This window comes from Mus pahari, chromosome 3, assembly GCF_900095145.1.
Source record: "Mus pahari chromosome 3, PAHARI_EIJ_v1.1, whole genome shotgun sequence".
Classification (NCBI taxonomy): Eukaryota; Metazoa; Chordata; class Mammalia; order Rodentia; family Muridae; genus Mus; species Mus pahari.
In genome coordinates this window covers 156,599,143-156,613,507 of record NC_034592.1, presented here as the reverse complement: position 1 = coordinate 156,613,507, position 14,365 = coordinate 156,599,143, and the positions used below count along the sequence as shown (strand labels likewise).

General features: G+C 47.2%; 1 protein-coding gene across 4 annotated transcripts in view; it reads right to left on the bottom strand.

The window, feature by feature from the left end:
• The window catches only part of LOC110317699 (guanine nucleotide-binding protein G(s) subunit alpha isoforms short), a 50,883-nt gene extending 38,433 nt beyond the window's left edge, over positions 1-12,450 (bottom strand). The window contains exons 1-2 of one of the 4 annotated variants that reach the window (XM_021192341.1): positions 11,038-12,447; positions 10,089-10,887 (exon numbers count right to left, since the gene is read on the bottom strand). In XM_021192341.1, the coding sequence (XP_021048000.1) occupies positions 10,089-10,887; positions 11,038-12,447 (2,209 nt within the window). Of the gene's footprint in view, positions 1-9,501; positions 9,877-10,088 lie in introns of those variants that run through there. The other 3 variants (XM_029536988.1, XM_021192339.1, XM_021192340.1) reach the window with 3 other exon arrangements.
• Between the last annotated feature and the right edge of the window lie 1,915 nt (positions 12,451-14,365).

The window sequence follows — 14,365 nt, the reverse complement described above, 5'->3', positions numbered from 1 at the left end:
TAGCAGAACCTGGGACACTCTAAGCAAATCTTCGAGAAGTTTGGATGTCAACTGCTGCTTCCCCACCTGACATGGTCAGCATCTAACTGCTCGGGGGTCCAATCTGTTTTGACTCACCCTAGTCTTTACCCTGATGGCTAACTTAAAATGTGAAAAATCTTAAGTTCTTGAAGAGGAGGAAAATACTGGAAAATGCCTTTGCTTTTAAAAAGTTAGAAGCTGGGAGTACAGTTCCAGTCAGCATGGCATAAAGCCCCGCAACCAAAGCCCCAGAAACCAAAGAACAGAGACAGATAAGGTGCTAGTTGGTGACTTGGGCCCACTAAAGTGACAACTAAGCCTAGACACGGGGATAGATGCTGATGCTGCTTTTAGATGGGGACATAGCAACCATTTTATCAAAGACCTAAATGCAATCCTTTGACCAGAACATATCTTTGGTCAGGAACTTCTGGAAATACTGTTTCCTTTCTGACAATCTCCTCCTCTCTCCTCCTCCTGCCCCTCCTCACTGTGGTGGTCACCTCACTTTCATTACCACACAAAGGTGACAGGTCACCTTTCCATGGGTGGATGGCTGTCTTTGGAGTGTACATCGTTAAGGCTGGTGTGCACAGGCTAAGTCAAGGCTCTTTTAGTATCTGTGAGTGCACGGGAGGTACAGGACCCTCCCTTGTTGTCTGGATATTCATATCCCTTTTACAGTAACAGAATTTACCAGTGTACACCAGGCAGAGGGAGACAGGCTAGCATGATGCTAATTATTACAACTTAAAGAACCCTATGTTCAATTATAAAGTTGTTGTTTTTTTTTTAAATCAATGTATGCCCCTGATACTGGCTGCCCACTAACTAGTTAGGTATTAACCTATCAGAGTCCTAGACCAATACATTGTTTATTTGCCTGAAATAATTTCTTCTTCTCTCCTATTTAGGGTTATCTGGGGGTCACTCTCGGACATTTGTGGAAATCGTTTCTATCCAAGAATGTAGGCCACAAAGATTAGTGTGCACATTGCTGATTGGTTAGTAAAAGGGGCAACTTTCCTTCAGATGGCTTGTCAGTAGATGAACAAGATATACCTTATGCGATGTCTAGGTTCCTCTGGACAAGGGATGGGTAACGTCTGGGAGGAGCTCTCAACCATGTGTGACATTTAGTGGACACTAGAAAGATTTGAGCTATCATACTTAATTGTGGGGAGGTGGGGTGGTGATGGTGGTGGTGGTGGTGTGTGTATGTGTAATGTGTGTAGTGGTGGCTGTTGTTAATATGTTGTTAGTAGTAGTATGTATGTGTAAAATGTGTGTAGTGGTAGCTTTCGGTGATCGTGGTGGTGGTATTGTATGTATGCTCATGTGCATATGTGTATGTGTGTACATGTGTGTGTGCTTGTGTGTGTGTGTGCTTATGTGCATGTATGGTGGTGATGTGTGTGTGTATATGTGTGTATGCATATGTGTGTCTGATATTAGATATCTACAGTACATAGAACAGGTCCCAGACCCCATGGCAAAATGTCAATGGAGTTGCTTAGAAGACCCCTCTGTTAAATAGATACCCTTTAAATGTTCCTACAATCTCAGTGCATAGCTAAAAAGAGTAAGTCATAGCTCAAAATATACAAAATGTGGATCTGACTAAACTTTGGGGGCCCCTATGGGTCTCAATTTTGAGGTGCAGACAAAGAATGAAGATCCTTCCTCACCTTGCTGGCCTTCCCTGTCCTCTCTCTTTTCTGCCTTATACCCTCTCACCATCTAGTGGCCACCTGAAATATCAACCCTTAGTTACTGTCTCTAGACTTTTCTAAAGCCCACCACCAAAAAATGCTTACCTGAGGGACAGTAGGCAGGAGGCTCCTGGGTGACTCGTGATTTTTTTTTTTTTTTTTTTTTTTTGATAAGCTATCTAAGCACACACTAGGCCCAACAGAGCCATTCAGTGCAAATGCAAGGAATTAAGACGTACACTTTCTAGACACGCATAAAACAATAATACCAGCAAACAACAACTTAAGAGACAAATTACAAATAAACCCTGCCTTTCCTGAGAAGTGACCCTTTGGGCTTTGGTCCTGGCCTCTGGACACTTAGGGGTAACCACATGTAATAAAAGATTGAAGAGGGTGCTGTTTTGAAAGGATATGTTTGAATACACTATGCACTTGTGCCCTTCCCCAGGAATGCCACCTACCCTTGACACTGTATCCTTTGGGAAATGAAGGGGTCAGTGAGACCAGTAATCTACTTTTACTGCTTTAAAATCTGGGGTTCAGGGTCTCAGAAGCCCCAGGGGACTCAACATATCTAGCAGGTAAACTTCAAGATACTTGCTCTCATTTCCTATACAGCTCTGGGGTCCTAGACTCATCTGTGCCTAGCTTTGGGTTTTGTGTGTCATCGTGACCATTCATGTTGACATTTGTTGTGGAAAAAAAAAATGCAGTTTTGGACTTACCTGGGTGCAGGTTACCTGTAGGAATGTCTTCAGAGTCGTTTACACATTAACAACCAGTTTGGTGAGGGACAAACTGGTTACGTAGGAAGGAGGAGAGGGGTACTCAGAACCTTTGACAGAAGGACAGGCAAGAGCCAGCAAGTCAGGAGAGAGGCTCCAGCTGGCCCTTCTGAAGTCTTCGTAAGAGGTCACTCTCCGTTAGCGGTGGCAGTGAGCATGCTCGACCGACCGTGACACTCCTGAGAAGGTAGGCACATAAGCATTTTCCCCCTTCCCATTATCAAAGAATAACGAGGCAAAGTTTAAATGTTTGCACTGTCCCCCACACTAAATGTGTGTGACTGTCAGAAACGCCAACTGATTCACATTAAATTTTAAATCCAGTACCAATTGACAAAACTTTTATACCTCTCTCCTCGCCCCTAACTGAATCATTCAAATTTAGCAAGATCCATTGTTTGGGTTTAGTGGGAATGACTCTTAAGGCAAAATACTCCTGAATTCTCCTGAGCTTTCATAACTTGCTCTGTAACGCAGTTTGGGGTTTTACCTCAGGACCACGGAAGCACACTTCTTTAGTATTTCTTGTTCTCTCATAGATCACTTGCCTGATGGTCCTTGGTTACCGCTTCCAGTGTGGCACATGCAAAATACTTCCAATAATTCTAACGTCATAGGTATCGTGTCAGAGACCAAAGCATTCTGTGTCCCCTCAAGCCTGTGGTGGTTGGCAATAATTGAAAAGTTAACATTTTGGGGGTTGGGGGGAGGGGAGTAGGTCCTTACCTCTCTCTTGGGTCTCGTCCTCTTCCACACTCCCATCAGCTGGTCTGCCTCTGCGGTGATCTGGTTATGGGAAGGGAAACTGGAGACAACTTTTTTTGTAAAACAATCACATTCATACCCCTGAGCTAACTAACAATCCTGAACCAGTATATCCATAGGTAGCTAATCCCAGGAGAAGGAGAGGAGGAACAAGCAGGAATGGCAGATGGTACTTGCTCAGGAGGGGGAAAATGACCCTCTTAGGGTTTTTTCTTTCTTCTGCCACATTATCATATCATCCTAAATTTGGCAAGATGTCATTTGTCTATTGCTTGTGTTAACTTGTGACTACAAACCGTCACAAGGAGTGAACCATAAAATGTAGAAGCCGGAAGTGTGGAGTGCCTAGGCTCAAGCTAACAGTCTCTCGTGGAAAATATACAAAAATAAAATAAAACCTCACTTGAAATGGAGAAGGGGAAAAAAAGAAGTTGTAAACTTAACATTTGGGGGAGCTCACATGTGAAACACTCTAGCTCTTACACGATAAAAAGCTTCACCCAGGATCCAGCTCCCCTTTTAAGGAAAGAAGAAGAAGAAGAAGAAGAAGAAGAAGAAGAAGAAGAAGAAGAAGAAGAAGAAGAAGAAGAAGAAGAAGAAGAAGAAGAAGAAGAAGAAGAANAGAAGAAGAAGAAGAAGAAGAAGAAGAAGAAGAAGAAGAAGAAGAAGAAGAAGAAGAAGAAGAAGAAGAAGAAGAAGAAGAAGAAGAAGAAGAAAAAGAAAAATCCTTCTCTCCAAGTCTCCCCCCTCTGGCAGCTTCATCTGAAACTGCCCACTAAGTATTCTTAAGATGCATAAAGGCCTCAAAGATTCTTCATCTGAAACTCCAAAGGAAAAGCCAGACCCATTTTCTTTCTATTCTCTCTGAAGAGCTTGATCCTAGGTCAGGGGTCTATAGGTCAGCCTAGGAATGTGATGTAACAATGGGCACTCCATCCAGCGGACTAAAGACCTTGATAGGTGGGCGTCAGACACTCGGTGTCTGCTGCCCAGAGGCCCCCGGATGCTGAATTCCAGTGTCCACAGTTCTTGGCCTCTGTTCACTCTGGCCCTGTTGTTTCTACTTGGAAAAGTTCTCTTTCTGTGAAGTTTTAGTTTAAAAGAGGCAAAAAGCATACTAATTTTTAACTTCATGACAACTGTGGGAAGAGAAAGGTGCATTGAACCTGTGTCATAGTTTTAAAAAAAGTTCAGAAACTAATTTTCATTTGCTCTTTGTGTGCCTTCTAGAAGACATAGCAGCATTTGAAAAGCTATATAGTCTTGCTAAGAAGGGGGTGGGCACATCTTATTTGGAGGGGAAACTGATTGTAAAAAGAAGTGGATGTGCCTAGAGTTGAGGGTTTCAATTTTAATCAACTATGCTATCCTCTCTTTAAAAATTTTAAATTTCCTGCATTAAAATAAATCGACAAAACAAATGCTTTTCAAAATCATGCTTGGATTCTTGATAAATAAAAAAATGGGACTTAGCTGTAAATTAAAAATAAGGATTACGAGTTCAAGGACAGCCAAGGCTACACAGAGAAACCCTGTCTCGAAAAACAAAAAAAAAAAAAAAAGGATTACTTTTAAAAGACCAGAAAGAGAAAAGTTATTTGAGACCCTGTATTCCTTAAGAATTTTGTGTACTGTGGCACTGCCAATTCTGGAATGTGCATACAAAAGCAACTGTACTGTATTATTATTATTATTATTATTTACTATAATTATATAATAATAATAATTGTTATTGTTGTTACTGATGATGATGTTGTTATAAGCTTAAGCTCTGCTAAAGAAAACTATTTGGGGATTATTTTTCTCAGAAAAGATGTCAAGGAAAACCTACATTATAAAAAAAAAGAACAAAAGGAAAAAAATGCTTGTGTGTGTGTGTGTATGTGTGTGGGGTAAAGCAAATGTGTGTTGTGTGTGTATATGTGTGTATGTTTGTGTGTTGTGTTGTGTATGTGTGTGTGTTTGTGTGTTGTGTGTGTGAATGTTTGTATGTGTTGTGTGTACTATGTATATATGTTTGCATTGTGTGTTGTATATGTGTGGGTATATGTATGTGTTGTGTGTGTTGTGTTGTATGTGTATGTTATGTGTGCCTAGTATGTATGTGCTATATGTTATGTGTGTATGTATGTTGTGTATGTGTTATATGTGTGTGTTTGTGTGTGGTGTTGTATATATGTGTATGCATTATGTGTATTGTATATGTGTGTGTATATGTATGTGTTGTATGTGTGTGGTATGTGTATGTGTTGTATGTGTGTATATGTTTGTATGTGGTATGTTGTGTTGTGTATATGTGCATGCATTGTGTGTGCTGTGTATACGTGGGTATATGCATGTGTTGTATGTGTGTCATGTATGTTATATGTGTATGTTTGTATGTGGTGTTGATATATGTGTATGCATTTTGTGTGTTGTATATGTGTGGGTATATGTATGTGTTGTATGTGTATGTGTGTGGTATGTGTGTATGTATGCTGTGTGTGTTGTATGTGTGTATATGTTTGTGTGTGGTGTGTTGTATGTGGTATGTATATGTGTATGCATTGTGTGTTGTATGGGCATGTATGTATATGTTGTATGTATATGTATGTGTGCTGTGTATATGCTGTATGTATGTGAATATTTGGGTGTGTATGTATATGTGTGTTATGTCGGGGAACAGTGAAGCAAACGTGAGTATTAAGCCTCCACAAAATGGCTTCCCCCAAATGGGCAGCTTACATTTCATGTTCACTGGATAGACATTTACAGTCAGTGGTCTGTCAGGGCCTGGCTAGAATTCAGAAAGCAGCAGACTGTTAGACACCTGTCGTTTAGCAAGGGATTTTAAGATCACAGAACTCCAACTGTCATGCTCTCGCTTTGAGAAAGCCATATAGAATTTTTCAAATGGTCTCGGTGAGCATTAGCACCTCTGAATTAGAGGCCTGGGTCCTTCACATACTTACCTTGTTACCTTTGGGAGAAAAAAAGAGGCCCTGGCCTTTAATCTCTGTGAGTGAAGTGGATGTGCTCACGAAATGGGGTACTGAAGTGATCTTACTGCCCAGTACTGTTTCAAAGGGTGGTTGTGACTAAACAGAAGACTTTCAAAAATGCAAAATGCAATTAAAACATGTCATCATTATCATCGATGGCCACTGACAATGTTAAAAGCATGAGCCACCCCTCTTTCCAAGGCTGGGGGTGACCCAATTCCCTATGGTTCATACTGTCTTCTCAGGGTAGATCATATGAGTTAGATAAAAATAAAATTTACTATTTAGAAAAAAATGTTTTTGAGAGGAGTTGAAATTTTTTAAAGGATCTCTACAAAACATGTTATTATTACAGATGTTACTGGGAAGTAAGATGCAGCTCTTCCTTAACTTTGAAATTTGGGGGTCGGGGGACACTCTAGGCTTCCCACTGCACAAACAGTTCAGTGGAGGCCTTCTGAATTTAGAAAAAGAAAATGGCTGCATTTTAAAAAAAATACAGAAAAACAGAAAAACCAATCCGCACAGTGAATTGCAGTACAGCACTGTACCACTTGGCAGTCAAATAAATTATTATATAATTAATTATGATTTGCTATAAAAATGAGGTGTTACTATAGTGGTCATATTATACAGAGTGCTTTACCTACTTGTAATAAAGGCAAGAGATACTAAAATATTCTGATCTAGTAGCCCCTTGCAACTCTAAACCAAGAAATAATATCTAAGTGAAGTTTTGAAAAGAAAGAAAAAAAAAAAACCCACAGATTTTAAACTAACAGAAACATGAAAACAGTCCTTGATTACATTATGTTAAAAAGCCTCAGCTCTCCAGACATTATAGAATTTTTATTGAATTATTAGCTTTCTATTTTTCTATCTATCATCTATCTTTAAAAATAATTATAGCAATATGATGTTTGGGCAATAAAAACTATGCACACAGAAAAATACTTTTTTTTAAAAAAGCAACAGATGAATGTGGATGTGACACATGAAGATACATGCTTCAGGGTGGTCATTTGATCTACGGCAGAAGGGATAGATACCTTGTTTAACGTAATGAAGGTAGACCGTTAGTGAAAACGTCTCATAACTGTGAGTAAATCCTCTCCTGCTTCGACCCTCCTCAATCAATAACAGGGACCCAGATACAATCCCTCGCTTGTTACTCCAGCGAAATGAAAGCAGCCTAGTGGGAAACTGCAGCCTGCCTTGACAGACAGCGCTGCTGCAGTCTCAGGCAGCAGGGAGCAATGGCCATCTTAGAGGCTCAGGCAAGGCCTAGGCCAAGGCTGAGCAGCCTGCTCTCTGGATGACGATGCATAGAAAGGTCAGAGCGGCTGAGATCCACAAAGGGCAGACAGGCCAGTGCCATGGCACCCCCCAAAATGTGCTTCTGTTTGGGTTTAATTAGCCCCTCCAGGGGGGAAAAAAAATCTAAGGGATACAAGGGAAAACGACAGCTATTCTGAAAGAAGCTGGCCTCAGATCTGATGTTTGGTGCAGAGAGCTGCATCAGCAGAGTATAGACTTCCAAGCTCCTTCTCCCTATATTGGGGGTAGGGGCTAGACAGAAGACCCAAGTCCTGTTACTGCAGGACACTTGAATGAAAATTTTCTGGGAGAGCTTTGTTTCTCAACCAAGGTGACTAAGGCCCCAGAGATTAAGGGACCAACCGGGATTCAGATATGCACAGTCACTTAGGTCTTCTACCTGCAGATATCTGTGCCCCCACCCACCCCCAACTCACAAGTCAGCTTCTCTGAGTATGGAAATGGAGCTACAGGGAAGCCAAGCCTTGTCATGTAGGGTGCTATGCTTTTCACGTAACAGGGGCATTTGAAATTTATAGCAACTTCCCTTTTCCATGTGTTTGATTCAATGATACCAATATTTCCCCAGGTAGGCATAAATAAAATGACCATCCCGTCTAAAATAATGATTTGTGGGAGGCACATCACAGCAGCACAGTCATGTCATCAATGTCTTTAATAAACACCATCACAGATTATCAAATATTTCACAGACAAATGGAGCACAACCTTAGAAACTGTAATCCTGAGATCCCTTGACAGGTCTGAGAAAATAAAATTAATTAATTGTGGAGATTCACTCGTGAAGATTTTATTTAAGCCACAGATACAGACCATTCTTAATTGCTGTTTTGATTAATCTGGCAAGAAGAATGAACGCCTCAGGTTGGAAATGAGAAGTCTGTGGTGGGAGGGGCTCTGGCTGCAGGATGAGGGGAGGGGTTTCTGCGAGGGGAGGGGACATGGAGAGCTGGGGACATGGAGAGCTGGGGAGTGGGCGGTGGAAGATGAGGGCCTCAAAAGGCACCTATCTGGCTGGCTTAACATTTCTTTAATCGTCATCCTAAAAAAAAAAATCTTTATTTTTTTCATTCCCCAACTGATTTATAGAAGCTCTTACCTTCAGTCCTTCCCGCAGCTAAAGCTGCTTGAAAAAAGATTGACATGCAAACATATACACAATTCACAAGACTACTCCCAGCTTCCCGTGCAGTGTCCACACACTTAGTATTTATTTTTTTATTTTAATTGCAATTAAAATACAAAGGCAAGATTGTACTCCCAACATACAACTCCCAACCTTCTTAAACTAGGCCCCTCCTGCCACGAATTGTAAAAATATAAGTGATTGCCTTACCTCGGGCTCTTCGCTAAGAAGAAAATTATTATTTATATATATATATATATATATATATATATATATACACATATGTATATATACACATATATATATTTAAATCCAGCCACGCCCACTCCCTTGAAACTAGCCCTGTGTGTTTTGAATGTGGCCTTGCCAACAGGGCTAAAGTACCCCCACAACCTTCCTCCTGCTCTGCTCCCCCCCCCACAGGTGGATCCAGTATGTGTGTGCATGTGCACAGAATACAAAATGTACATGTTTTGAACAACCCCAAAGCCTTGAGTGTCTGGTTTTTCAACCGTTAAGGCGGGAGGGTTTGACATACGTATTGAGAAGTGAGGAAATACTTAGCGCAAAGGGGAAAAGAGAGAGAGAGACATACCGGGAAAAGGTTATGGAGGCCCGCGGCGGCGGGCCCCACTCCCCCCAGTCATCGGCCCAGCAGATTACCCAGGATGCCACGCCACCGTTGCCTGCGCGTTTTCCCTCTGCTCGCTGCAGAGAGTCTGCACACAGGTTATTACAGAGTGTACCAACACGGAAAGTTTTGGCCGCGCCATGGCGCAAATCACAAGGTAACCTATTTCAGAGTACAAATATAAAATCGGCGGGTACGTTGAAAGTGCCTGGGATGGAAACTGGGACACACTGAGCATGTCATGCACAGGCGAACACAGGAAATGGACACCAACACACACCAACAACAAGCTGTCTGAGTCGAAGCAGCCGTGCCAGGCGAGGCGGGGGCGCGCACCCCGATGGCCCTAGCCCACCGCGGTCACGAACAATCGAGCCGGGGGAGCCCCGAAGGGCCCACCCCAGCAGTTCTGGGCTCACCTCACGCCCCCGCCTGTCCAGCCTACGATCGCTGGCGCTGGCGCTGGCCTCCGGCCGGTAACGACCCTCAGTGTCGCTCGGCACCACTTTTCTCCCTGGAGGGCATATAGTTCGGCCACCCGAACTCTCCAAAAGGCCCCTCTCCCACCCCAGGGCAGAGTTGGGGGTCCCTCCCTGGAACTTCTAACAGGGTTTCCGGACCCCTCCTCCCACGGGCAAGGCCCAAGCCCCACCGGAAGGCCCTGCCACCCCCTCCCCGGGTGGCCCGGGCGGCCCTACTGCCCAGGGGCAGAAGCTGCCGCATTACCTAGAAGCAGCAGGCGGTGTGTACACATGTAGTCCATCTTCTCCTCCTCCAGTTGCTTGTCGATGAGCTTGCTGCGTTTCTTATCTGCGCGCTTCTGCTCTCGCATCTCAATGGCTTCTTTGCGCATCTGTTTGCGCCTCTCCTCCATAGGATCCTTGGCCTTCCCGGGGCTGAGGGATCGTGATCGGGTACACTCGGATAGACCGAAGCAGCTTCCGAAGGCTCGGGTGAAGAAGTTGCGGACTGGGTTGCTCCCGACCGTGTGGCTCCGGGGCAGGCCAGGGCGGCGGTTTCGCCGCAGAAGCCACTGGAAGCAGCCGGTGGCCCCTTCTTCCGACTCATCACTGGAGGACTCGATCTCGCAGATGCCAGACGATGCCTCATACCTGCAGCAGCTTCGGCCCCGCTCGTACTTGTCAGGCCAGGCAGTCGGCCGCGGAGGAGGCCGCGGAGTAGGCGGGTCAGCAACCTGGATCTCGGGGCTGGGGGGTCTAAGATGGGCCCTGCTTGGGGCGGCAGAGGCTGACCGGCCAGCAGCGACTGCGCGGGCAGCAGAGGCTGCCCGGGCGGCAGCTGCTGCGCGGGCAGGAAGGGATGCCCGAGCGGCGGGAGTAGCTGAGAGTGACCTGGCTCCCCAGACCAGTGGACCTGCATAGGCTGCCCTAGCGGCAGCTGCCCTAGCAGAGGCTGACATTGCTGGGGCGCCAGGGACTGCTCCAGCGGCCGGATGGGCTCTAGCAGAGGGGACTGCCCGAATAGCGGGCTCCGTAGGGGTGATAGGGGCTGCCCGGGCGGCAGGCTCCGCCAAGGTGGCAGAGACTGCCGCGGCTGCGGGCTCCACCTGGGTGACAGGGGCTGCCCCGGAGGCAGACTCGGCCGTGGTGGCAGGGACTGCCTCGGAGGCTGGCTCGGCGGCTGGATCTCTGCTGCCTTCAGACTCGGACTCGGCAGGAGTCGCTGGGGCGACCGGGGCTGCCCCTCCGTCAGGCTCGGCGCGGACAGCTGGGGCTTCTTCGAGTTCTTCAGGATCCGACTGGAGATCTGAAGGCGTTCCTGGGGCTGTCCCGTCTTCTCCGGCATCGCTCTGGCTATCTGTGAGCATCGTGGAATCCAGAGGAGCTCCGCCAGCATCAGATCCGGTAGAGACGGCTTGGGCAGCAGGGGCTGGCTTGGCATCCATTGCTTCAGGCTGGGTGGAAGATCCGTCCCCTCTCTCCGGAGAGGGGACTTTTCCTTCCACCGCAGCAGCGGTGGTAGGGCTTCCTTCCATCTCCGCTGCTTCTCGCTCAACTGGGGGTCTCTCTGCGCACTCGCTCTTATCTGGGGCTCCCGAGACTTCGATGGGCGGGCCATCACTTGCGATTGGGGGGCTGTCCATATTGACAGCGGTGTCGTCGTCGACCCCAATGGAGGCTCTGCCAATCTCAAGCAGGGGTCTGGTGATCTCCATCGGGGGGCTGTCGCATGCGAAGTTAGGAGGAGATCTGACAGCCTCGCGGAATGGTCTGTCAATGGCGCCTCGGACCCAGAGGGGAGGCGCGTTCTCGGCGGGAGCGAGGCAGAGCGCACTCGGGACCGCGACTGTCGGGAACTCGCCGCCAATGCCGATTTGTGGGATGACTCGCGGGAGTCCTGGGGGTGGGCTATCGCCCCCGAATTCTTCTCCACCGACCTGAAATGGCACAGATTCTTCAGGGGGAGGGCTGTAGTCTTCTCGGAAGCCAGCATTTTCAAATCTGATGTTCCTGGGCTCCGCGGGAAGAGCTCTGGGGACCAATGCTTCCGGACCTCCTGGAGCAAGGTCTGGGACTTGCAAGGGAGGCTGGCTACGCTCTCCCTGGGCAGGCTCGTTGAACTCAAATGGCATAGCTTCTTCTGGTGGGGGGGTATAGGCTCCCAGGCCTGGGCTCGCACCAGTGGGGGTCCCGGGCTCCAAAATCGCTGGATTGAAGGCTTGGAGGCCTGATGGGGTCCCAGATGGTCCTGGCTGCTCCAGGGTGGGCCAGAAATCTCCCAGGCTGGGCTGTTGTGTCTCGAATGGCATGGCTTCCTCCGGAGGTGGGCTGTAGTCTCCACCCACTCGGACTTCCTCGAAGGCCTGGCAGGGGCTCTGGATGTCAGATTTGGAGTCTTCTGGGGGTCCACTGATCTCACTGCCAGTCTCGTCGGGGACGGGCTCATTGTTAGACGGTTCGGGGTCCGGTTCGGTCGCCATTTCTTCGGCTGGGCCAGCCCCAGCACTGGGGGCAGCTGCCCCGGGGGCTTCCAAAGGTTCTTGCTCGGGCTGCTCCCCGACTTCAGGGGGGATATCGTGTTGTCCTGACATATTATTGCCGTGGAGGCAGTTGAACATGCCCATAACACGGTGGCGGCTTTTCAAAATAAATTTGGGACCCCGTAAGACGGAGCACCCAGTCAAACTAGGGTGAAAAAAATTTTTTTTGAAAAAAAAATTCAAATTTTTGTTGGAAAAATTTCTAGCCTCAGTTTCCAAACTTTGTAAGGATAGATGATCAGGGGCTAGAACCCAGGACCATGGCTGAAGTGAGTCATCTCTTGCTGGTGAAGTCTGTCACCTTTCTAGTTACACTTACCCCTTCGGGCGGTGGTCGGCCAACAACTTTAGGAACTTTTCTGTTCTCTCTTCGTACTTTGCTGTACTTTAGCTCCGCCTTCTTGGCATTTAAGAGCGTGCCGATTCGTCTCGAAAATCGTAAATAGAACTCTTTCTCTGCCACCAGAGGACGCCGGTCTCAGTGCTGAGCCGGCTCCGGGAGCTGGCTCCCGGTGCCGGCTGCTCCCGACTTTGGGTAAGGGGTCTGATGAGCGGAGGCCTTGTAGGGACGTTCGGCTCCGTCCTCTCCTCTCCCGGACTGATTCTGAGTCTCTCTTGCTCGCTTTTTCCCTGGCCAGAGAGAGAGCGAGCTCTCTTGCGTTGCTGGGACACGTGACGCAAGACGTGGGCATTGGTCTGTTAGAGTACAGACGCTGAAAGCCTCCCTCCCCATCTGATTCTTCTCGAGGGGAGGAGGGACTGCAGGAGGGCTTTATCACCCCAGATTACCCCAGTATGCGGCGAATCCCTTATCTAAAGACCCCACACTCAGGCAATTACCCATACTCATCTCCAAGTCAGGAAAAAGGCTTTAGGATTCAAGGAAAGGAGTAGAGTCACACACAGGAAAATGCGACAGGTGGTCGTGAGCCCACCGGAAGGGTAGAGACAGGGTGAGGAAGTGCCGAATGTAAACACGCAATTTGTTTTGTAACTGCTCTGAGGCAGTTTTCTTTATTTCTTTTTTTTTCCTTTTTTTTTTTTTTAATGTTTATGTTTGCTGTTTGTTGGGGATGGCTCCAGCAAATCCCTTCAATGTCCCCCATCCCCATTACACCTCGGAGGTCTCAGCAGTGGTATAGTGTGATACAGTCAGGGCTCAATCTGTTTATATGGACGGTGATGCAGTAGAAATAAAGGTCTCGGCAGTGCACTGCAGAAAATCAAGCAAAGCCCCCTTAGGAGTTATTCACATTTGCCGCTTTAGTGCAGACATGGGAGGGGGCGTAGGGCTTACCGGAAGACCCCTACCTAGCTCAGACCTCGTACTTCTGTCTTCTGGGTCAAGACAAAAGGAGATTTGGGGTGTAGCTGATGGCCCATTTAGGGTGGTCTTAAAGACTAGAAAACCTGATATGCACTTAACCCACCAACCAACCGTGCCGTGGTGGCAACAGCTGCCGAGACTTGCGTCTTCTGGCCACCAGCGCCAGCTGCGAATTTCGTGTTCATTTCCTCTCTCTAGCCCTTCTCCAGCCCCCTCCCATCCCCTTCTCCTTCTGTTGTGAGCACCATAGAGCATTTGCTATACTTTGAACTGCAACAGTCCACCCAGGCGAAATTAAGCGCGGCCACAAAGCCCGCGGCTGCGCGCCCCTTGCAGTGCCGCGGTGGGCTCAGACCTGCAGAAGATAAAACAGTCACATCGCCCGGTGGGCTCAGCGAATAATCACAAAACGCTTTAGGTCTGGGATCTGCAGATTAATTCTGGGCAGGGGCGAGGGTTTTTTTTGTTTGCCTTTGGGGTTTTGGTTTTTTTTGTTTGTTTGTTTGCTTTGCCGCGCGCCCGCGGCACGCGCACACCGCGGACATTTTGCCAGTAGGTAATGGCGATGACGCGAGGCATTGTCTTTTGTTGCACTGCAGCTAGGCAGTGGGCAGGTCTGGCCTGCAGGACCCTGAGAAAAGAGAGTAAGAGGTGGTACATAGAGCAGGCTGTGGC